Source organism: Oryza glaberrima, chromosome 3 (genome assembly GCF_000147395.1).
Source record: "Oryza glaberrima chromosome 3, OglaRS2, whole genome shotgun sequence".
In the NCBI taxonomy this organism is placed as follows: domain Eukaryota; kingdom Viridiplantae; phylum Streptophyta; class Magnoliopsida; order Poales; family Poaceae; genus Oryza; species Oryza glaberrima.
In genome coordinates this window covers 28,518,158-28,528,910 of record NC_068328.1, presented here as the reverse complement: position 1 = coordinate 28,528,910, position 10,753 = coordinate 28,518,158, and the positions used below count along the sequence as shown (strand labels likewise).

Sequence of the window (10,753 nt, the reverse complement as noted above, 5' to 3'; positions counted from 1 at the left end):
TAAAAATGTCTTTTGGTGGGTGGGAAATCATTTCCCTGTTCCATTAGCCAAACATTGCCTTTGTCCGGTCTTGTTGAGGCTTGAGGCTAGCTTGGTTGGGTAAGCTTGGCATGGCTTCACTGTGCCCATCACAAGAAAAATAAAATACCAACTAAAAGGAAAAAAAATCTCTAAAAAATTATGTGCATAAACTTTATATATATATATATATATATATATATATATATATATATATATATATATATATATAGGGTAAGACTATTCTACACCCAGGGTATAGAATTGGAGCGCTCGCTCCCCCTCTCCCCTTTTTTTCTCCCGATCCCACCTCCACCCCTCCCCTTTTTTGAGAGAGAAAAAAATAAAGGAAAAATTTGTCTTCAATTGGAATAGAACTCAAGACCTTCAACTCAAACTACCACATGGCACTAACCAATAGACCATTTCTCAATTGTGATAGAGTTTTCTTAGTAAAAACTTATCTTCTCATATATCACGAAATATAGTAGCGCGTCTGGTTACTACAAATATATAAGTTCTTATTACGGCCAAGTGACTAGTATTGCTAGGTTAAAGCCTCACATACTAACCATATACTTATTACTGCACAAAACTAGAAGTGTTACTACACGATAGGTGCATGTTACCACTTTCAAGGAGCTATGTTACTGCACGACAATTGTAGTTTTACTATGTTATTTTGACGAGATGAAGATCGAATAGGTGGGCTATATGTAAAGTCTGTAGGTGGCTTTGAGCGATGTCTGATTGATGTAGGAGCGTTTTGAATAATTTTATACATTTAGTAAAAACCATGTTACTGCATGTATATGCCCCTGTTACTGCAAGGTACACATTCTGTTACTGCACGTGGAGGGTTAAAGTTCAAAGTGCCAATATTTGAAAAGCAATATCTCACAAGATATATATTATTTTTTAAAATCGTTCCCACCATGATGCTATAGTGTTACTGCATGTAGAGGGTTAAACTTCAAAATGCATCTACGTACTCCCCTCTTCAAGAAACCGTTCTTCCTCCCTCTTCTCAAGAAAACCGGTTTCCTCCCACCAATATAGCGTTACTGTATGTGTAAGATGTGACAGTAATATTGTGGTGAATTACAGTAAATCAAGAATTGAAACAAAAATATATAGGTTAAAAGTCTTAGATGCTAACCATATACTTGTTACTGCACAGAAGTAAAAGTGTTACTGCACGGAAGGTACACGTTACCACGTGTTTATGCAGTAACACTACCCAAAAAATACAGTAAAACGCAGTGTAGTAACATCGTGATGTGATTGTAGTAACGTACAACAGACAAGTAGTAACAAGTAATAGTATAGTATTACTACTTGTGGAGAGACAAATTGAAAAAAAGTCAAGCTTTGAAGAACAATATCTCCCAAGTGATGTAAGTTTTTTTAAAACCATTTTCACCATAATGCTAGAAAAAAAGAGCTTATCAAAAGTAGATCCGTCATGACTATATTTCAACTATATTTTAACGTTGTTACTGCACGTAAGACACAGCGTTACTGCACAGTGGTCGTCGTGTTACTGCACCGTCTTGGGATGAGAGCTGAGAAGAGGTGGGTGGTGGGGGGAGGTAGTAGGCGGGTTTGACCGGTGGGAGGGGCATTTGACCGAGGTGGGAGGTGGTATAGAATAGTTTATATATATATATATATATATATATATATATATATATATATATATATATATATATATATATGTGTGTGTGTGTGTGTGTGTGTATGTGTATGTAAACTTTGTCCACATTATATATAAACTGACGTATACAAAGTTTATTGTCTAATTCATATTAGGTACGTGATAAATGAAAAAGGGGATGAGCCATTTGTCGTGTGGCCCGCGAGGAATGTGCCAGGCCCATGAAAAAAAAACAATCTTGAAAGGAACTGCCTATCTATTTATCGATAAATTTATTTTTAATAATTTAGCAAATATAAATATAGTGTAATTGTGATGTAACTTTATCATAACCTACATATAACTATAGTATAAACTTGTATGTAAATTTTAGAAGTCTCATATTAGCACAGTGGCAGCCCTTCATCAAATCCCCCACCCAGCGAATGCAGTATTGCAGTGTGATTTTTTTTCCATCCTCACCTGCCCCAAAAAAAAAAATCTCGGAGCAAATCCTAATGGACAAAATTATTATGTAACATAGGGCTGGTTTGGTTTGAGGCCTAAATTGGCCTTACCAATATTTGGTAATTTCAATAGTGTTTAGGGCCATTTTGGATTGGAGCCAAAATGTGACCTTATCAATTTGTTGGTATCTTGAATAGTGATAGTGTATGTTTGGATTGTAGCTAAATCATTGGTAATGCCTATTAACAATTTGACACTAATCTAGAACTTTCTTCTCTCTATCATCAATATTTGGCTTTAAATTGGTAGCAATTCAAATATGTACCATACATCTCTACCCTACCAAAAAAATTGGTAGTGCCAAAATAGACCAAAAATTTGGCAGTACCAAAGATTTGGTAGGGTAAAGAACTTAAACAACCCCTTAGTATCTATTTGGTTTGAAGCCAAATTTTGGCATGCCTAAGAGTCATTTCAATAGTTAACTTGAGCTATTTTGGCTTCAATCCAAACACAACTTTACCTTGCCAAAATTTGCCATGCCAAAATTTGCCATTGATAAAAATTGATAATGTCAATTTAGGTCACAAACCAAACCAACCCATAGTTACATGTAAGTTATAATTTAATTAAGATATATTTGCATTTGATAATTTTTTGGAAGAAAATTTATTGATAAATATATAGCAAAAAAGCCAAAAATGTCGATGGCCAAAAAAAAAATTCCGATCCCCCAGGCAGGCCCAAAACGGAATGAAGGCTGGTCGCACGCTCTGCCGCCAATTAGTGATTTCGGCCCATGTTAGCCACGATGCCTCTGCGCGGCGGTGGTTATGTAAGCAGCCCGTGTTAGGCCCAAAATTTGGCCCAGCCTACCAGCCTACAGCATAGTACTCCCTAGTACTGTACTAATATGCCAATGTTGAGGGACCTTCGGTATACTTTTCCCTAGTACTGTACTAATATGCCAATGTTTCAGTGAATGCCCTTTGCCCGTCGGCCGAGTTTGAGCAGAAGCTGTGGCTTCCCAAAATTCCAACGAGCGCTCTCTCATCATTTCCGCATCATGGCAAAGTATTCTGCATATAAATGCACTGCTTGATACATATTCTGTACGGGATGGAAAAAACGAGTGCAAGTTTTAATCAGTGTCCTAAACACAGGTTTCGCCTTCCTTGTTCACATCCATACACCGATGGTACATTGATATACAATACTGCTCAAATTCTAATATACTGCACACAGAATGACACAACAAAAAATTCTCAGGTTATCAGGTTTTTCCAAGATGCTGCACCCTGCAAACATGTCTTCTGTCAACAGTGGGCTGGAGCCGAAAAATCGTGGGAGCTGTACAGGAAAAAAAAAATTGCTCAAGATTCCAATAGCCCAGCAACACACCTGTGGCTCCGATAACAGGAGGCCGGACATGTCACCCTAAAACTTATGCTTCTCCTAGCTTAAAACTATAGCTCTTGGTCTCTGCCGATAAAAATACATGTACACAATGAAGGCTCCGATCCTTTCTGTGCAATGTCGCCTTGAGTGCAGGCTCTCATTCAGATCGCATCCTCTGTTGAAGAGCAACAAAATGGAGAAGAATTTTAGCCGCCTCAGTTCACAGTCAGTGCTCATTCTTTACTCTCTTGGTGTACAGCAGAATGCATCGGTTGGTGTCAGCTGGAAACGCATGGGCCCAAGAACTTCTGTACTGCCTGGAAGAGCTGCTTCTCCTCAAAGGGCTTCGAGACGTAGCCATCCATCCCGCACTTTGTGCATTCCTCGTGGGTGGCCTGGATGACATCAGCGGTCATTGCCAGGATTGGCAAGTGCCATTTGGCCGTCTTTGCTGCGATTTCTGAACCCGATTCGCTGTCGTCTGCCTGCTCATTTGCCTTCCCTTCCATTGCTCGTATTTGCCGAGTTGCCTCAAATCTAGCACATGAAGCAAAACTATGTTGATTAAACGAAGACAAAATAATGACATGGTTTGACATTACTTGGTTACTATTCAGAAAATATAGGAACAGAGATGTCAATATGCAGCAAGTGTTCAAGAGACATAAGTTAATTGGTCATGAGGGTGTTAGCATACCATTATGTTCATTAGCCCAAGAACTGCATATTGCAGTATGATGGTTAAAACTACAATGAACAAATGGTAACTGCACGGATTTTAGACCTTCTGATATTAATATTTAAAGTACTGTTTGGCATAATGCAGGACGATATCAGGGCTAATGTCTTCGAAAATTTTCACATAATGAATTAGACACGGCATTTTTCGCACATAAAAAACTAACACAAGACTGACATTTTTACTAGTTATAATCAGTATTTGGCGTCAGCAATGTATATGCTTGTTTCCATTAACCACGAAGTGTGAATAACATTTTTTTTCTTCAAAAAGAGGCAGAAAGCCTGATTCATTGCGTGAATAAATTGATAGTCGACAAGGTGGCACTTATCCAGATGACATGTCACGCTTTGGATCATATGAAATAAAAGGCTCAAATTCAAAAGAAATAAATCTTGAACGGGACATAAGCTTACCCATCCATCTCCGGCATCTGAATGTCCATGAGACACAGATCGAACTTGTGCGGCACTTGTAGAAGGGAAAGAGCATCTTTTCCACTCTCCACACACTCCACCTTTGCCCCATATTTCTTCAATGTACCAGCGGCCACTCTGAGGTTTACCTTGTTGTCATCAACTACCAATATGTTCTTGCCAAGAAGCAACCCATGAAGAGAACCTGAACCATCACGCCCATGAAGAGAACCTGAATCGTCACGTTTCTCATGGCTCGGCTGTGTGATACCAAGTGCTTGGAACAGACAGGCCGCAAGTGCACTTGCTTTGAGAGGCTTTGGTATCACAGAATCAACTGCATGTATCTTCTTTACTTTGTCTGATTCTGCAGCAGAAAGAAGGAAAACCTTGGGCAATACATGTATGCGATCACTCTGTTTCATCTCCTGAAGTCTAGCATGTAAGGAGACATCCATCTGTGGTCCCCAGGAATCACTCTCGATTAGCAACATGCATGGCTGCTTCTTACCAATGCTGACAACAAATTTGGAACAAAACGAGTTAGATTAAAAAAAAAACTGGGTGTCAAGATAGTTCAAATATCATCTGCAATCAGCTTACTAGTTATTTGAGAATTGTGGGGCCTTAAAAAAATGTTCTTTTCACAGATTAAAATAAAATCAATTTTCAATTAAATATATCACATTCGGTAGCGTAAAGAGAACTGCCGCAGAAGTAGCAATATACCGAAGTGATACAAAATAAAGGCAAGAACTATGATGGCCAAGTATTACCCAGTAATACTTACCAAAAAACAATCATTATCGTGTAATCATTTATACATAGAACAGTGATATTTGCATAAGAAGTTAGTATGCAAGCATGCTCCGTTTATTCTAATTTCCAGAGAAAAGTAGCCTATTAACTCCAGGATTTCAATTTTTGAAAGGAATGTAGAAGATAGAAGTACCTGGTTAGAGAACTGCCATTTCTCCCAGACAACACACCAAATGTCGGATCAATGGTACCAACAACTTCAGAAGTGATTCCAAGCCTTTGCAAATGATACTTAGTCACAGTTGCTCTTACAGGTCTTTTATCAACCAATAGTGCAGATAAGCCTTTAAAACTGGACGGTAATGGGTGCAAAGCAACAGTCTTACTGTCACTAATAGCATTTTTGTCACACCTTCTCAGAACAGCAGTGAATGTGAATGTGCTCCCAACAAGAGGTCGGCTGACAAAGTTTATCTGACCACCCATTATTTCAACAAGACATTTGCTGATGCTCAATCCAATGCCAGTTCCACCATAGTTCCTAGAAGTTGAGCTGTCAGCTTGCATGAAAGGGGTGAAGACCCGGCCTTGGGCATGCAGTGGTATGCCTATCCCAGTATCTTCCACACTAACAACAAGAGTTACTTTATCAGAATCACTTTCATATGGCATTTCATTTTTCTCGTAAGAGAGCAAAAGCTTGAAGTTTTCCCAGTTATTTCGGCTATCAGCTGCTTCAAAACCACTTAAAGTGTTATGAGACCCACTGGTGGGTATAGCAATAGCCTCGTCTTTATGTCCATTCATCCCATTGACTACTGGTTCAATTTTTGCTTCTGTTGCAAGATTTGAGTGATCTGCCAGGTGAACTTGTACAAAAATGTGCCCCCGTTCTGTGAACTGCGACAAGGTAAATATTGTTATCTTGTGTTCACATTGAACAATAGTATACTAAGAAACAAGTTGCCTGATGTCATTGGTGAGAACTATTGGTATCGTTAAAGAAAATCATGAATGGATACAAAGGTTATGCGCATTTACCTTGATCGAGTTTCCCACCAAGTTTGTAATTATCTGACGAAACCTTCCAGGGTCGCCCAACAGGATTTCAGGAACTCTTTCAGAAACATATACAGCAAGCTGGAAGTTACAACATAGAAGAAAATCAACTGGGATTAAACAAAGTTAAACGTGCATGGTGCATGACGGTAATGCAGAGAAGTTCATGGAAAGAGTATCAAGCTAAGAGACTAAAAGATGTCGGTGGAACTAGTGCATGATATTTTCCTAAAAGAAATAATTGATGGCTGGCAGAAACTTAATACGTTTAGTGATCTTTGTCCAACCATGACCGAAATCAGTTTAACTAACCTCAATTCCTTTCTCTCTTGATTTTGAAGAAAATAACGAGATGACATCATCAAGGATGGACCTCAGGTCAAATGGTACTGACTCGAGATCTAACTTGCCAGCCTCGATTTTGGCCCTGTCAAGCACTTCGTTAATCAGGGATATTAATGCCTTTCCACAGACTTGGGCTGTTTGTGCATAATCCCTCTGGGTTGACTTCAGCTCTGTGTCTAATAACATATCAAGCATTCCTAGGGAAAAGAAACAAAGAGATGATTCCATTTTTTCAAAAGAAATGAGTTGCATAACATTAAACTGAATGTGTTGTAAGATCAAAGAAAATACCCAGCACGCCATTCATGGGTGTTCTGATCTCATGAGAAACAGTTGCAAGGAACTGTCATAAATGAATAAGAACCTTTTAGATATAACAATAAGCTTGCAATAGGAGTAGAGAAGCAAACCACATCCAACTATACCTGAGATTTAGCAATATCAGCCGCTTCTGCCCGTTTTTTCAGCGCTTCCATTTTCCGGCAATCTTCCTTAACATTATCGTAGCGACTCCAAGCAGCATATATTATGTAGCCCACCAGCATACATATAACAAAGACCCCTGATGGTGTAGTAATTGCGGACCATGAAACATGAAGCTTGTTTCTGTATCTGCTCAGATTTATGGCCAATGGATGTTAAAAAAACCGATCGTTCTATAATATAAAATGGGAAAACCAACGATCAATTCACACAAATTTACCTGCAAACCATCTGATGCTTTCTCAATGGATCACCAAAATCCAACGTATAGGTGTGTGACGGTGAGGGAATACCAAGAGGAACCTCAGATCCATACATGACAAGAGGGTTTGAGTGGTTTGTGACATCATAAACATTGACCACCAATTCCTGGTTACCAGCTAACTGTCTCAACAAATTTTCTACTAGTGACTCCACATCAAATGCTCCTCCAAGGTATCTGCCGAACAAAAAGAAAAAGTTAAATGGAGCCATTCGTTGCACATGTTGTACTTAAAATACCACTGCAATTGCTTATCCATCTAGACATTTCAGCTCTATTAATGCAAAACTTTTTCAGCCAGTTATGAGTGAAAATGTTGCATGTGATCAAATATCCCTGAAACGCACACATTTCCACTACTAAAAGCATCCAACAACGACTGCAACAAAACGAAGAGCTGAAGGCAGTGGATTCCAGACAGAAGAGGAATCAGTTGGAGAGAATAATCTTCATTCAGAAAAGTAAAGTAATCCCTCACCCTGCAGTAGCAGCAACACGATCCTCCACCGCGGTATCATTTGGGAGATCGACGAGGTAGACAGGAAACGTCAAGACAACACCCAAGTGATTCGACATCAGCCGGAACGGCCTCGTGAGGACGGCCTTCCCTGTCGCCCTCGCCCTCAAGATGTTCTCCCTGTCCTCCTGCAGGCCGAAGCACACCCAGCAGCACAGTTCAGAGCAGCGGACATGGCGATAACCGCAGCAGCAGCTGCGAAGCTGTAACCCAAGAAACGCACCTCGCCGGACATGACGTCGAGGCCCTCGATGTAGGAGATGGTCTCCTGGGAGTAGATCACCGGGGCGTACTCGTCCTGCGCCGGGGACGGCTCGTGCTTCATGGTCTTGATGATCCACCCCTGCTGCCGCTCGAAGCTCTCCCTGTCGGCGTGCACCACCCGCTGCGCGTACGCCACGCCGCTCAGCAGCGGCCGCTCGAAGGACGTCCTCGCGGCGTACACGGCGAACGTGTCCTGCACACACGCGCACGCACGCACAACACATCGAAGAAGATTCATCAGCCACACAGCCAAAGAAATCACTAGTACTACTACCAACAGAAGCAAGCAAGTACAATCAATTCACTCCCTCCCAACAAAAAGTGCGCTCCATTTAATAGCAAGAGACAGCAGCAGTAATCCATGGCTTCCATGGCTGACACGGAAGGTCACGGTAGAATTAAATGAAGCCGAAGAAGCAGCAGAGCGAAGTACACGGGCAAGATGTGGAGTAAAAATCGAGGCATTATCGCAATTAACCGCGGGGGGCAAAACAACAACAGATGCAACAGGATCATCGCGGCGGCGGCGGAAGAGCTCGTCGGAGTTCGGGCCGACCTGGTCGAGGGCGGGAGGGTGCTTGTCGTAGTGGAAGGTGGCGACGAGGATGGCGAGGGCGTGGACGTGGTTGACGGAGACGGCGAACTGGTCCTGCAGCATGCGGGCGCGCTCCTCGCACATGCAGACGAGGGCCTCCTCGGCCTTGTGCAGCGCCGCGCGGCGGAAGCGCCAGTGCAGCCCCGCCCAGAGCGCCGCCGACGCCAGCACCCACGCCACCACCGCCACCGTGCTCAGCTTCACCTTCACCCTCCACCACCTCCTCCCCTTTCCCGCCTCATCCCCCTCCACCGCCACCGCCGCCGCCGCCTCCCCTCCTCCTCCTCCGCCTCCTCCCACACCCATCCCACCCCAATTCACATGCGCCGCCGCCGCAGCAGAGAAGAGAAGGCCTCTCTCCCTCCCCTCTCTCTCTCTCTCTCTCTCTCTCTCTCTCTCTCTCTCTTTCTCTTGTGCTTGTGGCGTTCGTGTTCGTCGCAGCTTTGGTGGTGGTGGTGGAGGTATTTGGGAGCTTTTTTTCTCTTGCGAGCAGCGTCGCGTCGACGAGTGAATCGAATTTCCTGGATTTCCCGAGATACGCCGCGCCTTAAAATAACCGGGATTTCTTTTTATCTTTTTTTTCCTCTTTCGCCCCCACCTCGCCGGCGGGGCCCACGGGCCTCCCGCCTTTTTGCGGCTCCGCCCCGCCCCCTGACGCCGCCGCTGCTGGTCAGCTGGTGCCCCGTTGCTTTCCTCCCCTATCCCACCACCAACGCGGCGACACCGCCACTGGCGCCCAGGCGCGCCGCGCGGCCAGCCAGCCGGGCCGACCGCCTCCGGGGAGGTGGTTCGGCTGGGGGATCGGATCGCGCGGTCGCGCCCGGGCGGCCAGTGGTTGAGCGAGCTGTGGTTCGGTTTGCTTGGATCGCCGTGCCTTGCGCCTTTGGCGGCTTGCCTGGCACTGCCACCCGGCTGTGTGGGTCGGGGCAAATCCTGGCAGGTGGGGGCCCACGTGATCCCGGCTTGTTTTTAACTATTTCCCTTTTCTTAGCTTTTTACTCCTATGACACCGTTGACTTTTTTATTAACGTTTGACCATTCGTTTTATTTAAAATTTTTGTGCAAATATAAAATTATTTATATCATATTTAAAGGACATTTGATGGCAAATCAAGTCACAATAAAATAAATGATAATTACATAAATTTTTTTAATAATACGAATAGTTAAACTTTTGATTAAAAGTCAACAGCGTTATACATTAAAATATGGAGGTAGTAAAATTTAGCTTAAAATATAATAATTTCTCCACCAGTATTTTTTTACTAACCAATCACGAGTCACGTATCTTCACTTATCAACCAATCACAATATCTCTCAGTTTAATTCTACCTATTTTTAATAATTATTTCCAACTCTAAACTTTTCCTATTTACATTGTAATTAGATCGTTTGGTTATTACTGTTTGTTAAATTTGTTTATTCAAGTATTGATTGTATGTTATAATTGTCTAGATAAACTATTATAACAATCTGTTTATAATTGGATAGAAGACACTGATGCATCAATACATTTTTTTGGAGAAAAACAATTATGGGCTATGTATCTGGATACATAATCAGTAGTTGTTTTTTTTTCAATAGAGAGTGTGGTCAACAATGCTGTCTCCATCTGTCACAGGCATCGGACAAATCTCGCCCGATTTACTTTTCTGCTACGATAGCACTGAGGCCGTTTTTAGATTTAATTTTTTTAAAAAAAACATCACATTAAATATTTGACACATGTATGAAGTATTAGATATGAACGAAAAAACCAATTACATAGTTTACATATAAATTATGAGACGAATC

The 10,753-nt window shown here is 42.1% G+C and overlaps 1 protein-coding gene across 1 annotated transcript; it reads right to left on the bottom strand.

The window, feature by feature from the left end:
• Positions 1-3,208: 3,208 nt before the first annotated feature.
• On the bottom strand, positions 3,209-9,592 carry LOC127766757 (probable histidine kinase 4). Its single transcript, XM_052291893.1, has 11 exons — positions 8,921-9,592; positions 8,324-8,557; positions 8,062-8,228; positions 7,542-7,760; positions 7,264-7,450; positions 7,130-7,181; positions 6,806-7,035; positions 6,476-6,574; positions 5,628-6,334; positions 4,676-5,191; positions 3,209-4,057 (listed from the first exon to the last, which is right to left on the bottom strand). The coding sequence occupies exons 1-11, from the start codon at positions 9,263-9,265 to the stop codon at positions 3,799-3,801; spliced, it is 3,015 nt and encodes a 1,004-aa protein (XP_052147853.1). The 5' UTR covers positions 9,266-9,592; the 3' UTR covers positions 3,209-3,798.
• Between the last annotated feature and the right edge of the window lie 1,161 nt (positions 9,593-10,753).

Bases quoted from the DNA above. Each gene is read 5' to 3' on its own strand.
- LOC127766757 (XM_052291893.1), bottom strand. From the start codon at position 9,265: ATGGGTGTGGGAGGAGGCGGAGGAGGAGGAGGGGAGGCGGCGGCGGCG. The intron at 6,335-6,475 runs GTAAATGCGCAT...ACCTTGTCGCAG, and splicing joins TGGTGGGAAACTCGATCAAG to TTCACAGAACGGGGGCACAT. The intron at 5,192-5,627 runs GTACTTCTATCT...ATTTGTTGTCAG, and splicing joins AATGGCAGTTCTCTAACCAG to CATTGGTAAGAAGCAGCCAT.